Below are 15,623 nucleotides of genomic sequence, written 5' to 3'. Positions count from 1 at the left end.
GAGCCGCAAAACCCTTTTGATATCTAAAAGGAAGATAACACTGCATATATCCTTTTTTACCTTACACACATACACACACACACACACACACACACAAAGGTAAAGGTAAAAAAGGATATATGCAGTGTTATCTTCATGACTCATGGACTTCAACTCCCAGAATTCCTGAGTCAGCATAGCTGGGTTAGATAGCTCTCTCCTGCCCTTCCCGCTTCCTGCAGCAAAGGGAGGAGCCACGCCCAAAAAGATTTTCAGCTTGTCGGAGAAGACAGTGAGTCCACTCTCTTTTACACATACACCCACACACACACATACAAACGCACACATAAACACAAACAGAGACAGAGAAGCAGGGAAGCGCAATTGCCTCTCTTTGTCTCTGTCTCTCTCTGCAAATGGCGGAGGAGGCTGGGAGCCACAGGGGAAGGCTCAAAGAGCCGCATGCGGCTCCAGAGCCGCAGGTTGCCCACCTGTGCTCTATCCCATCCATTAAAAATCCACCTGCAAAACAGTATCTCAACAATAGGCCCCATATTTCCAACTTTTTATATTATTATTATTATGATGATGATGATGTTTATTTACTCTCCCCTTGAAATATGGCTGTGTTTAAATTGACAAATGAAGCCAGTTTCCACAGTGAACAATGTTACAATACTGTATATCTGTTTATAATTTCTACATAGAGAAGCTATATCTATAATTAAGATAAATTAATGCAAAAGGATGGGGCTTCATATGTTTTCTAATTCACCCATATTTGACCTCCCTATCATAAACTTTACTGTGATTAGAGGCTTCCACACAAACAGAAATCCTGCTTTAGCAAGAGCCCTGACTTCATAAACAATTCTACTACCATTCAAGTATACTTACATATAAACCTTTTGTTGATTTTCCTGCTCAATCTAGAAAAGGTAGTGATATCAGAGGAGGTATGGTGGATGCAAAGAACCTGAAGGCAGGGTATTAATCAAAGTCACGTACTCTGTCCCGGTATGATAGTTTAGGACCTAGACTCCTCAACCCCTCTTTGTAAAGACTTAGTTTGCAGACATCTTATCATCCTCACTGCCTTTCTCTGGTTCTTTGAATCTTTTGTAACACATAGTGCCCAAACTGAAGACAGTAATCAAGGTGGAGTCTGAGCAATGCAATGTAACAAATAAGTAAATTTCCTAATTTGGAAACTATACTTGTCGTGATGAAGTTTAACATCAAGCTGCCTACTTTGCGATCTAATCATACTTCTGATTCATAATTAGATTTTAATCAACTATTCCTTGATCTTTTGCCCAAGTATTACAATCAAGCTCAGTGTCACCTATCTTACGTTTGTGCATTTGTTTCATGAGTAACTTTGCATTTACCATCATTTAGTTTCATTCTGTTATTATATCTTTCTGGCTTCTAGCTTTACATTATCTATACAAATCATTCTGAGCTTTCTCTTTTAGCATATTAGTAGTTCCCACTTAGTTTTGTATCGTTTGCAAATTTGATAATAATTCTCAACTTCTCATGTAAATGATTAATAAAAAAAATTGAACCGCACCACTCCAACAGTTATAACAATCAATATTTCACTTTGTACCTTATTTCCTAATGATGAAAATATTTTGAGCAGTTGTGAATATCTGCCTCAGACTTAGAAAGATATGGTCTAGATGTGACTGGACATGTTTTAACATTCATTAAAAGATACATCCTTCTAGCCACTTTCCTTGATGTACTGGGAGTACACAGCAATGGTGTGTTATTTTTATTGCCTATTGCCCAACATTGTTTCCAACATTACAGTAAAATATTTTTTCACTTATCAACTTTTTAATTTCTTTGAATGTTCAAACCTATCAAATTAGGCTACATTTCTATCGACATCAAATAATGTAGCTAAAAGATTTGTGCAGAATGTGGATACTAGATATATGCACTAGTATCTGAAAGTTTTCTGACTCATTTCTAGAAATCTTATTACACAGTATGTGTAATTCATTATCCAGGATTAAAAGTGTTATCTTTTGGAGTAACAGAAACTACCCCACCAATTAATGAACTGTTGCAGATTTGTATCCTTAGTAAGAATATTAAGATCCAGGTAAGACCTCAAGACCCAGGTAAGGAAATCATTCATGTTTCAGTATTTGTTTTGTAAAAATAATTTGTTTTGTAAAAAATCTTACTGCATTTTTCAAAGTGCAACAATGATTAAAAACTTTTAATACAAGAAGGTGCAGGCTGATGGTAATGGTGAAATAAACCTGTTAATGACTGGTGCACTTAGTGAATAATATTAAAAGACAGAATGAAAATCTGTTCAGCCAGACACTGAAATCTCATTATATACGGTAATAAGAGTGAAGAGGCTAAATGACAACACTCATCCCACTGCGAGAACTGCCTTTTTCCTAGAAGAAAAAAGAAAACTGCTATTAGTAAGACGGCAGGAAAGATGACAGGTCAGCAGCCATTTATAGTGGACTTCATCATTTAGGACTATTAATTTAAAGTACATTTTACACTTGCATGATTTGAAGCCATCCAATCCTTAACGTTTTGGAGTGAAGGATGCTATTTAATAGTTACTGAATTTTGAGCATGTAAAGAAGCTAACAGCACTGAAGAGCCTCTCTTTGATTTAGGTGGAAAACATTATAGAGCTTTACAATATGACAGGCATTGCCAGTTCTTGTGAAGCTCTGGTTATTACTTATAAGGCCCTACCTGGCATAGGCACAGGCTATTTGAGGCACCACCTTTTTTTCACTGTTTCTGATTGCCCCACCAGATCTAGTAGAGAAGTCATGCCCTGGATCCCTTCTATCAAATTACACCATCTTATTGGACCCTGTACTTGTGCCCGCTTGGTGGCAGCATCTCCCCTATGAAGCACCACCCTCCCTCTGCATCCCATTCTCTATTTCCTCTCTCTTACAGACCAGAATGTATGTTTCAGGACAGAATAATTCATGTAATCATAAAATCTATGATAACACAATTTACCGACTGTTCTGCCGACTTTCTGAGTTTCTGCTTCTTGGTTGGGGTAACTTCAACGGAACAATAACTAGGCGGTTTTTCATATTGCCAGTCTGGGGAATGCTGCTGCTGATGCCGCCTATTGTTTTTCCGAGAGTTCTCCTGTTCTTCAGAGGAACTCCATGACTCCCAGGAGGATGGTGGAGAATAACTGCGATGTCTTCGATGATCCTGCTGACCAAAGTTCTTGTCACGTTGATACGTTCGTCGTTGTGAATGTTGATTTTTTCTCCCAGAGTGGTGCTGTCCAGAATACCCTCTTCTGGTCTCAAGATGGGAATCAAAACTATTTCTGCCACGTGAGGTGGGTATTACATCTGTTGTAGAACTCCGGTATCTATCATGATGGCTGCCATATCTTTGTGATTCAGTTCTGTGATTTCTATGCCTGTCCCATAGTTCCTGATCATAGCTGGAAGGAGAGTCATCATCCCAAGATGAACGATGCCTCCATCTTCTCTCCTCCCTCTGGTTTTCATTTGTGCTGTTCCGAGGTCTTGAAGTATGTCTAGTCCTCCCTGGTTGTGATGACCTGCTAGATCTCTGAGAGGATGAGATATGCTCAACAATAGGAGGCAATTGGATTACTCTGCGTTCCACAATCTCTGAACCCAAAGAAGAGAGAATGCTGGGATGCTGACTGCTTCCAACAGGATGTGAAGGTAGCATAGGCTGAGAAAGATTAAGGTTCCTGATCTCAGATTCAAGATGGTCCAAGATCTTGTTGCTAGAAGGCATTTGGGCAAGTGGGGGCATTAATGGTTGGCTGCTTTGGAGAGATACGTCTGAAGAACATAAATTACAGAAAACATAATGTAAAATGTTTCAATTAATTTCTATCCAAAGGGAGTACCTTTGGATAGAAAAGCAAGATATAAATATACTAATGATCAAATAATCTCTCTCTTGTTTTGATAGATGGCATACTCCTAAATACAACACACTTAAAAAGTTACTTTTGCACAGAGCACAAAGGACCTTTGCAAAGCAAAGCATTTTTATAATACAAATTGAAAAGGGTAGCTTTTCTCAACTGATTCAGCATTATGCTACTTAATTATGTCTATGGCCAACTCTCAAAGGGATCAAAGTTTCAAAAATTGTGTGTAACCCTGCAGTATTGGCATGCAAAAAGCCAATGGCAGGATAAGTTCTGGTTATATTCAAGTGTAATCTTGAAATTTAGTTCACGAAAAAGAAAGTCAATACTCAAGACAAATAATCTGTCCCAGATAGTAAACTGAATATTTAATATTATCTGATCTCCATGGACAAATAGCTTCAAATGATAAAAAACATCCCTCAACTTAAATTCTCCATCACTGTGCTATTGTGCCTCTGGGAAAAGAAGCATTTATAATGTCATAGAGGAAACACTCTAAATCAAGTGAAAAACCAAATGTTTCAACAAAGGAACAACATCCCTTGGAGCTCCTACCTCTCTGCAAAAGTGGGTTTAATTGGTATGAAGATGACTGAGAGTGGTGTGTCATCCATGGAAGAAGTTGTTGAGCTTGTTTCACGAAGTGGTGCCGTTCCATGACTAGAGAATATAAAAAAAATTGATATTATACCTGAACTACATTTAAATGCCCCTCACAGAACTGTCAAACTGATAGAATTACTTTGTATTTTTCAGAGTTACAATAAAAAATCATTGCACTTCAAGGATGATTATCAGGTTCCTTCTCACTTATTTTAAAGTAAAGGTAGTCCTTGACTTACAGCCATTCAAACTTACAATGGCACTAGAAAAAATGACTTATAACCTGTTTTCACACTTACAACCATTGTACCATCCCTATGGTCACATGATCAAAATTCGGGTGCTTGGCAACTGGCGTGTTTTTATGACAGTCCTGAAGTCATATGATCACCATTTGTAACCTTCCCGGCTGGCTTCCAACAAGCAAAGTTAAATGGAGAAGCTAGATTCGCTTAACAACCACATGATTCACCTAACAATTGCACTGATTTGCTTAGCAACTGTAGAAAAAAGGTCATAAAATGGGATGCAATTCACTTAACTGTCTTGCTTAGCATTGAACATTTTGAGCTCAATTGACTTGTTTAAGTCAAGGATTACCTGCAGATTTAAGATATATTTAAGATCAGTGATAATATATTCATTTTATCAATATGAAGGTGACAGGTCTTTCAACTTTTGCATTCCAGCCAAAGCCCCTTACATTCCTTTTCACAGGAATGTACCTAATTGAAGGAAAAAAAGATATTATGATTAGACCTCAATTACATGGCAGTAACTATAGAAAATACAGTCGAAGACAGGTTGGTGGGGGTCCTATGAAAAACTATGAAATCTCCTCCCACAAAAAATCATTTTTTGAACTTTGTTACACAATGCTAGTACTCACAGAGGTGAGAATTTTTACATATTGCAATTCAGCCACTGTGTTCCACTTTGTTGTCATTGCAAGCAATGTAAAACATGGATTGTGTGTTATATTGTGAAGTCATCCAGTTTTTTGCAACTTTTGGAGGGATGTTTCCTGAGGCCTGAAAATTATTTCAAGGATTCCTCCAAGGCAGAAAGGTTGAAGAAAGCTGTTCTATATATTTAAGGACTGAAGGAAGTGTTACAGAATTTCTGAAGCATTGGTAACCATTTCTTCTGAGGTCCTTAGTGTCCACACCACACGGGAGCCCTGCTGCATTTCTTTTATGTCAATACTACAAATGCTCAAGCGTTGTTTTTTTTTAAAAAAAAAGCAGACCATTAATACAAAAAGCTGCCTCACAGCAGACAACAGCTCTGATGTGATCTACAAATGGCATAAATATGTGGAGAAAGGGAATGGCAAACAAAACATGGCTGCAAGGTCTGGGGAATCATGTTCTAAAATTTCCTTCATGCTACTCTATACTTTAAAATCTGCAAAAGTCCTCCTCATATTGCTGCCTGAATTAGACTGGTGGACACAGAAATGAAAGTCTTTTCTGCACTGACCGAAGTTTAATTATATGAAGTTTATTGCTACCGATATTTTTATGTGGGATACTTTTTTAAAAATACCTAAGTGTGTTCTAGATATTTTTTTTTAAATAGAAAACAACTGGACAAATGAAACAGGAGGGACACTAAATCTGGAACAATGTAGCTTCTGGATATGATTGTATTTCTTTTGGTTCTGACTTCCCGAAGTCACTGAAGTACATATGGAAGCAACCTACATTTAAGCATGCCTCTTCTGTGCATTATGTTTTAAGGATTCTGGATTACCTTTTTCATTGCAGCAGCAACGAGTTGGGCAGCAGGCACAGCGCACATGGCAGCAGCAATACTGAGGGCAGCACTGACACCAGCATATTCCAATTAGCATGAAGAGGAGGAGGGCACCCAGAAGGATGAAGATTACTGTCAACCAATCTGCATCAAGTAAAAAGCCCCCCCCCCAAATGGTTATTCAGTAGTTGTTGCTTTCTCCATTCCTAGGTACCTGCAGACTCATCTTGCAGACTGAGATACAATGTTCCCAATTTTTCCTGATGTTATCTTTCATATCAAGTGCTTACATTCAGACAGAATGATTCAAATCTTAGTTTGTTCACAACTTTCCATGTGGTTGTAAGAAAAAAAATGCAATCTATTCCTTTCTTCTTCAATTATACACAGTTTAGTATTGTTAAAATTAGCAAGCTTAATAAACCAAATTTGATTGTGTCCACCTAAGATTCCATGAAAATATCCTGAACCATTATTTACTATGATAATTTTCTGCAACCAATATGATTTTAAAACATTCCCTTCAGGATTAATTAGATATTTCATTATATTTTCTATTGTAATATCTTGTTAGAATTGTTAGAAGTATTGATCATAGAAGAGTCAGATGACATCAGAGCTGTTTCTCCAGAAAAGTGGAGTGCTAGGAACAACTAAGAACCCTCAAACTCCCAGGCCCCTGATAGAGAACCTAACAGTGAAGAAGATACATACTACCATAGGGATAAGATGGGATTTTTAAAAACATATCTATAGTTTAACACATCCACAGTTAATCGAATGCTGCAATCCAACTGTATTCATCAGGAATTTCTAGCTGAACTTAATAGCATGCATCTTGACAATCAATGTACAATTCTTGCTTTATTTCCATTATTTATTAAAAAACAACATGGTAGGTACAGAAAAAGAAAATTATCCTAAAATTTGACCCCCCCCCCCCAAAATGATGCCACATACTCAAAACAATGAGCTTGATTTCTTTGTCTGGATCACCAGTTGTGTCTCCAGGAGCTTCAACAGTACAATAATAGACTCCGTGGTCCCACCACATAACTTCATTAATTACAAGATCTGCTCCTATATAAAATGGAAAACAACATAATGAAACCCTACCAATGTTAGTTTCTGACAATGACCTAAATTTCTGAATAAATAAAATATTTTCAGCAATAAGAAGTCAGCAATTATAATCTTGAGCAATGCTCAAGCATGGTAAGTATCACTGCGGTTGGAGGCTTATTTTACACTGTGCTAATCTGAATTAATGCAGACAAAAAAAAGAATCCTGAGGAAAATTTATTGTTCAATGGACATAAAATAGTGCTGAATAATTGTAAGCTGCATATTGATCTGGTAAATACTTATCGGTAACAATCATTCTTACTAGTAACAATCATTTAAACATCTTACTTTAATCTGATGCCCTTCAAATTATATTAATAATTCAAATATTCCTATATATTCTGGTATGATGACAGAATTAAATGAGGATTGCATAAAGCATTAGAAAGGAGTATCAAAAGCATACTATGCTACATAATACATAATTTGTTAGACTAATTTTTGGAAGGGATTTTTGAGACTGCTAATATATCAAAAGATCACTTACTATTCTGAATTGTGATCTTTCGCTGCCTGTAATCCACACCCAACACTGGTTCATTCTGACCTCTTTTTTGAGCAACAATGCGCACTTCCCGTTGGTTGTCATTGCAGTCATTGGAAGGATCCTGGCCAAGATCTTGGTATGCCTGATAGGCTGCAAATAAAATGTCAAATTATTTATATTGTTTGGAAACAAACTTCCCCCGTTCATTGTACTTTTGTATAATTTCCTTTAATAGTGGAAGCAGTAGAAAAAATAGGATTGTATTAAGTAACAAAACTTCTTGAAGAAGTTCTTTATGTTCTTTAGGGTTTTTTTTAGTTTTGATTTTTAGGCTGATTGCCTAAAATTCCAATATTTACAACAGATTTAGAAAAGACAACAAACTGCCTCTTGTTCCTTTTGTGACCATACTAGCATTATAATCTCACTTCCAAAAACCTTCTTACTTACAAAAACATTTTTGCTCATTGCAGAAGTAAGCAATTGGCACAATATCCTTGTTGTGATGATGGTATACCTCAGGGGTGGCAAACCTATGGCACGGGTGCCAGAAGCGGCACTCAGAGCCCTCTCTGTGGGCACGCGTGCTGTCGCCCCAGTCCTAGGCCTTCAGCTGGATTTTAAAAAAATTTTTCGCTTTAGGCCTCCGCTGCCGTGTGCAAAAAAAAAAAGTTCAATCAGTCAATTTTAACGTTTTGCGGGGAAAAAAAAGATCTTGCAAAGTTGGAATTGATTGATTGAACTTTTTAGTTCCACCCAGTCTGCTGTTACCACCGCAGCCACGCCCACCCAGTGGGCCATGCCCACCCAATGGGCCACACCAAGCCAATGGCCCACCCCAACCTGGCACTCGACGATGCATAAGTGGGTTTTGGGTTGAAGTTTGGGCACTCAATCTCTAAAAGGTTCGCCATCACTGGTATAGCTACATATATTTCTAAAGGAAACAGATAACCAATGATTGGTAATCCTAACTATATCCCATTTGGTGGGGGGGAAAAGGCACAAGACAACTGAAATAAGCAGATGTAAGCAACTGGTGTGCCAAATTCACTGGTAGGTAAAAAAGGAACAAGAGCTGACAAACCTGTAACAAAATAAGTCTCTTGTGTTATATAAGCCATACATTTGAAGCATGTCTTACTAAACCAGTGATTCTCAACCTGTGGGTCGGGACCCCATTTGGGGTCGAACGACCATTTCATGGGGGTCGCCAAACAAGGCTGTCCGCCATTTTTTTACCCCTTTTCTTTGGCCACACCCCTGGCACCCGGTGATGTATAAGTGGTTGGGGGTCACCACAACATGGGGAACTGTATTATGGGGTCGTGGCATTAGAAAGGTTGAGAACCACTGTACTAAACAAACAATTGATGACTTCACAGATCACATCAAACTGCAAACAAGCAAATACATTTTAGAACAGTATATTATGTCAACCACGCCAATAACTGAATATAGGCTAAGCTCTTGGGATCTGTCAATAAATGGGAATGGAAAATGATGGACCTAGGAGGCTTTTTAACAGAAATAAACAACGACGATAACAATTCTAAGTAATAATAAACAATTAGTTTCATTTTAATTTAATTCATTATTTATATGGTTCTCCTAATTCTGACTTGGACATTTTGAATAGAGATGGCAGGTGGGATCCTTTATCTTGCATGTGAATTGACAGAGTTTGGAGGGGGGAATGATTTGCTGAGTACTGTAGCAATCTGGATATGGAAGGCAGACCAAGATATAGTAGGAGACAAGGAGGAGGAGTGCATAGATTGTTCCTATTCTCAACTCCAAGGAACAGTGATTAGATTCTTGGCAGAGGTGGCTTTAGGCTGTTGCTGATTAACGTCAGGTTGGCTTAAAATAAAGCTTTCCTCATTCAAAATCTCATTCTGAAGACAAGCAATCTGGATTATATTACCAAAACCTAGCTAGACATAAAAGGTGGACTTCTGAACTACCATCCAGGGAAGTGGCTATTTTTTTTAACAGCTAAAACTTTATTTAGCAATAATACAGCATATACAAGTCTATATTCATTTCCTCATTTTAAAATGTGTATCAACAGTACTCTGTGCTTATTACTTTATTTAAAATAAAGATGCGTTTTCCCCAAAAAAATCATCTGTGAATAAAGAGATAATTATTGAAAGTCAATTAATAAAAGATACAAGCAGGGTGTATTACATTGTTTTTATGATATAAAAAGTAGTATAAATTTTTGAGCTTAATACCAAAATTCCCACTATGTTGTACATAAATGTCAAAAAAGAGAATAAACCACTCTTAAATTAATATAGGTAAATAGTTAATTTCTGACCTTCCCCTTTGTACCTCAGCTGATTTACAGTAATTGTTGGCATTAGAAACCATTCTCTAACTGTATTTACCATGCTAATATGTGGAATTTATTCTTGCTTAAATTTAGTTAAGCTTTTGTTATATATATTTATTGTTATTTTCATCATTGTTGATATTCCCCAAAATTAAGTTCTTAATCTGATATTGCCAGTAGTTTTTCTTCCAGTGTTTGTCCTTACAGCTGTAAGCATGTATCTTAATGTTATTTTATTGATGTTTTCTATGATTATAGCTAATAAAAATGCAGTTCCATTTTGAATGTGATCCCTAAAATTCTCTGAACAGAGAATTTTTTCCAATACTTAGGGGATGTCTACATATCCCATACATACAGTAGACTGTTTCTTCTGTTTCATAGAATGTTCAACATTTATTACTATGTTCTCAATTTTGTAAATTATTGACAAAGTTGACTACTACCTGTACAAATTTTATACCAGTTCTCTCTGAAACCATAGTTTGGAGTAAGTTTTATAGATGTATTCTAATTCTTCCCACCGCTGCATTGGGGCTATTTCTTTGAAATGTTGCATCTAATTTGTCATGCATGTTTTATTTACTCTGTTGTAGTATTATATACAACTAAGCAGCCTAGTAAATGGTTGATTCAATATAGGCATTTCAAATTCTATCATTTCTTTTTAATGTTCCTTCCTCATTTTTGAGGTCAGATCTTTTTCTTTGAGCAGTTTGTTGATGCATCAGCAATAGTATATTCCAGGGAAAGTATTTGAAGATTTTGTGCATGGAAAAAGAAATCAATTTCTTTCCTTATATTATGCTACTTTTGTAGATAGTAATCCTTGGCTGATCCTTAGCAGAAGTACTCACCCACAGTATAGTAATCAAGAATGGGATCTTTGCAAAAAGATTTATAGCGCCAGGTAACAACTACATCCTGCAGTGGTGCTGAAGTACTATAGTCACATCGGAGGGTCACAGAAGCAAATAAAGTTGTGTATCGCTCAGTATCTGGCACTGTCACAAGAACAGAGAAACAACCTACAGGAACAAACACAAACAACACATGGTATTCTGGGATATTAAGTATTATAATTGCAAATTAGGAAAGAAGTGTGAAAAAGTGAAAATGAAGTCAATTTTAGTGTCTGCTAAAAAAGAAGCTTCTAGTGTTTTTCTTCAAATATTTGTCAGGTTTAAGAAATCAGGATAGGATTCAAAAGTACTACAAATTTATTTCACTCTACCTATACACAAGAATCTGATCTACTAATGGTCAAGGTAAATTGGCACTAGATAAGAATCAACAGGCGTCAAACTGGACATAGTTCTCTTTTGCTCCAGACTGATGGTGCATTTGACCTCACCCTCTGGCTCAGCCTGGTCATCTCCTATAATATTTCCCACAAAAAAATTAACAGCAACATGGAACAGGTGTTGCATCTTTGACTCCACCACTTCATCAGCTCCTATAGATTTTTTGCAACACTGTAAATGCATAAGGGAGTCATTGCAAAATCTCCCTGGTTCCTGGGACTTCCAAGCCAGATCTTGAGGCTTGTAATATGTTGAAAGGGAAGGAGCAAAACTCACTTGGGGAGGGGGAAGATTCCATAAGGTGGGCACCGCAGCAGAGAAAACCTGCCTCCTGGGATCACCAAATGTGATTCCCTAGCAGATGAGACTTACAACATGCTTTTTCTCCCAGACCTGATGGGGCAGGCAGATATAATCAGGCAGAGGCTATTCCTCAAATAACCTAGTCTCATGCCATGAAAGTCAAAACTAACACCTTTAAAGGTCAAAATTAGTACCTTGAATTGGATCCCGAAGCAAACTCATAACCAATGCTGGCAGAAAAGAGGTGTAATATCTATCATTCTAGGGGCACACTGAAAAGGGAATGCTTTAAACTTGCAATATCTTAAAGCATCTTAAAAGTATTGATCCACACTGTCCAGAGTCATAAAGTATGAATTCGGTGGTTTTATATTTTTTTAAGTAAAATAAATTATTAATACATAGTTATATTAGATATACCTATTATCTTAGCTATAATCCAATGAACTCTCTATCACATAGGTATACAAGATAACATAAAATAAATATTCTAGTGTGAAAGCTATCACAGTACTTGTGATAACATAAATAAATATATGCTACCTTATGTGGAATAATTCAAATATTAATGACTACAGAGAATACAAAAGAGCATTTCATTTCAGCAGTTTTGTTCCTTTGAATTATAAACAGTACTAAAAGTAATTCTATATGAGAAATATTAAAACAGTTTCTCAGTTATGTAAAATGCTTCCTCTATGGACTATCCTGCCCTTTTCCAATGGAGTGTCCATTATAACTGTTGAACTGGAACATCTGCATACCTCAATAGCCTAGTCTTTGCATATTGAATCTATTACATTTGGAGGGCAAATAATCCAAGTATTATACCTCCAGGGAAGTTTTAAAGAATTGGGAAAATATTTTTCAAGTTGGGGCTAAAAAAAACATTGTGAAGAGAGTTCTGTGTAAAATATCCTGTATATTATAGACTGGAACATGATTTGAAAAACAGTACCAAAATAGAACACGTCCGCTTTCTAGACACTGCTGATCTACCCGAATTCTTCTCCATAGGAACTACAGCTACTGGAGGACATAATCGTATAACTTCTGAAAGATCTCCGGCCTTCATATCTGATCTAAGAATTCAATTCCATAGAGAGTATCCCTGAACGAATACAATATAGTGGCACTCTCTTTAGGCTGAGATGGAAATCCATCCATAAACTGTTTTTATTCAGTGATTTATAGCAGAGGTCGCCTTTTGGGCACCAGGGACGTGGAGAGAAGTTTTTCCGTGGACTGGAGGGGGCATGGTTTTGTGTGCTGCCTGCATTCTGTGGATGGGGCTTTCCTTGTTTGTGTGGACCGGTTGCTGACATGCTGCAGCCTGGTACTGGTCCAGGGACGGGGGTGGTGGTGGGGACCCCTGATTTATAGAACTTACTGCACCATTTAACCATTACCATATTAACAAATTATCAACATAGATTTTTATCTCTCAACAGCTCTGGCTTGGTGATACTATAAGATACTATTGAGGAAATGACATCTCAAAAGATCTCTTTGTAGCAATTTTGAAAAAAAAATGTAGTTGTTAGTCCTCCACTGACAGTGCTCTAACAATATAATGGTTAGAAAGAAGTAATTTCTCAAAACTCTTCTATTCTGTTGATATTCTTCTCAGCATGGAAGAAAATACATAATCTTTGTTCTCCTATAACTTGGCAAGGTACAATACATTGAAACATATTCTAGTTGCATTAGCCACCACCAAACTTTTAAACTATATTTTATACAAATTTGTTTTAGTGCTGTGTTTGCAAGTATGGTAAGCAAATTTGTGAAAAACAGGAAATATAAAATTGATGCACGTACATTATAGGCAGTGGTGGGATTCAAATATGTGAACAACTGGTTCTCTGTGAGGATGCTGCTTCTGGAAGTCCATTCTGGGCCTGGGCAACAAAAAATTAGCTACCGGTGGTTCTGCTGAACTGGCGCGAACTGGCTGAATCCTACCACTGATTATAGGGTTTGTGACTTTGGTTATTTTAACCTTGGAAGGCCAGAGTTTACCTTAAACAAACTATTGTATATTCCTCAAGGTAAAAGTTTCACCCAGGAGCAATAATAGCTAAAACAAAATAAACTGCACACATACTGTATTTCTGTGAATCCAAAGTTATGCATTCAGTTACATCACAATTTTCATCTAAAGAAAAGTTACTATATGTGAATTTCTAACAATTCTGATTTGGACAAAACTTCTACATGTATGTATGTACTATATACAAATCTCTATACACATGCAACTTTACAACTGAAATGTAAGGAGGTGAGACTAATCAATCTCTAGATCCTAGTCAAAGCCACCAAACTGCAATTTTACATCAGCAATCATTTCTCTTCTTCTAAGCAAAGTTTAAATAATTTAAAACAATTGAGAAATAATCTGAACAGGGTTGATCAATTGCTCAACCTCCAGGTTGTGCGATGAGGAAATTGGTTTAAAAAAAAAACAGACAAGCGGGGAAGAACCAGGTAAGGGAGCACAAAAGTAGGAGTCAATTTACTAGCGAAAAGCAAGAGAAAAGATCGAAGTTACTCCCATGTGTTTAGCCATCAGCTTCTCTCCCCTCTTGTCGACTCACCTGTCGAGGTGAGGCCGATAAAGAGCGCTTGGAATTGCCACTGCCAGATCCAGGCCATGGCGTCTCCTCCCACTCCCTGGAGCCTCTAGGAGGTAAAACCTCAGTCCGCCCTTCCCCAACTCCTAATTCCACGAGTTTTCTTCTGTTTTTCCGCAGCCGAGGAAGTGAGCCTCGAACCTTTTTTCCCCCGGGGGAGGAGCGGTTCAGCGCAAGCAAGCAGCCACTTCCTCCGTTCAGTCTTCTCCAGCACCTGTTGCTGAAGCACTTTCCCATTCCCTGTAGGTGCACTCCGCGGCGAATACCTGCAGGTGCCGCGCTCGCCCCAAGGGTCCCTCCTTCCTTGAGGCTCGCTGGGAAAGCGTGTACAGAGACCTCTGCTGGATCAGACCAAAGGGCGCCGTCCATTAATCTGTTCCAACAACAGCTAGCCCGATGCCGGAGAAGGTAGAAAGCAAAATTGGATGCAATAGCACCGTCCTCGCTTGCTTCGCTTATGCCGGCTGTGTTCTCACGACGTATAATGAACTGGACCCGGTTATTAAATTAGCTCGATTGTCTCGGTTAGAGCGAATCCACACGCCATACGCTAATTACACTACTAGATGGAATCACGTAAGGCAACGGGGTCGCAAACTCTCTGGATCCAACTGTTACACGTGGTGCCAATTAATATGTCACTTCTGTTCACGACATCCCTTATTTTCTCTCCTTTCCACCTAAGGTCGCCTTACACAAGCACTTTTAGAAAGTTGATGGAATTGGCGGCTATGTGCACACAAGGTTGCACCTTAGCGTTATATAAACCTGTGTAGAGCCTTTGAAAATTTATCCCGAATACGGGCATTTAAACCAAAGAGGTACATGTGTGTGCTACACACACCATCTACGTGCACATTTTTTTCTCTCTTACTGTGCCCAAGGGGACGGTTTATTGACTTGAGCATCCATTTGCAAAAGATTGTGGCCCGATCTTATCTATTGGATGTTTTTAATCCAAAAACACAAGATTTTTTGAAAACTTGATAATTGTCGCTAGCAGAAAACTGCCATAAAGCGTTACACTTGCTATTCACTAGTAAAATTAAAAATACATTGGCCAACGCCGAATTGCAGCGACCACGCCTTTGGCAACTGTAGAAGAAATGAGCTCATTTACTTGATCCTCTCGCCCCGCTTTGAAGTT

At 37.8% G+C, this 15,623-nt stretch overlaps 1 protein-coding gene across 1 annotated transcript; it reads right to left on the bottom strand.

Annotated features, from left to right (window-relative positions):
- Positions 1–353: 353 nt before the first annotated feature.
- ILDR1 (immunoglobulin like domain containing receptor 1) lies at positions 354–14,737 on the bottom strand. The gene is made up of 8 exons (XM_039327379.1): positions 14,441–14,737; positions 11,094–11,264; positions 7,896–8,045; positions 7,244–7,363; positions 6,281–6,427; positions 4,478–4,582; positions 3,004–3,824; positions 354–2,408 (listed from the first exon to the last, which is right to left on the bottom strand). Exons 1-8 carry the CDS (start codon positions 14,496–14,498, stop codon positions 2,367–2,369), a joined length of 1,614 nt encoding a protein of 537 aa, XP_039183313.1. The 5' UTR covers positions 14,499–14,737; the 3' UTR covers positions 354–2,366.
- Positions 14,738–15,623: the final 886 nt, after the last annotated feature.

Source organism: Crotalus tigris, unplaced genomic scaffold (assembly GCF_016545835.1).
Source record: "Crotalus tigris isolate CLP2741 ecotype Arizona unplaced genomic scaffold, ASM1654583v1 scf7180000024359.8030256, whole genome shotgun sequence".
Taxonomy (NCBI): domain Eukaryota; kingdom Metazoa; phylum Chordata; class Lepidosauria; order Squamata; family Viperidae; genus Crotalus; species Crotalus tigris.
The sequence above is the reverse complement of the archived record's forward strand: the minus strand, read 5'-3'. Positions and strand labels throughout refer to the sequence as shown.

Coding starts and splice junctions, on each gene's coding strand:
- ILDR1 (XM_039327379.1), bottom strand. CDS start 14,498: ATGGCCTGGATCTGGCAGTGGCAATTCCAAGCGCTCTTTATCGGCCTC. Junction 6,428..7,243: donor AATCAAGCTCATTGTTTTGA/GTATGTGGCATC, acceptor TACTTGATGCAG/ATTGGTTGACAGTAATCTTC. Junction 3,825..4,477: donor AAACCCACTTTTGCAGAGAG/GTAGGAGCTCCA, acceptor TATGTTCTTCAG/ACGTATCTCTCCAAAGCAGC.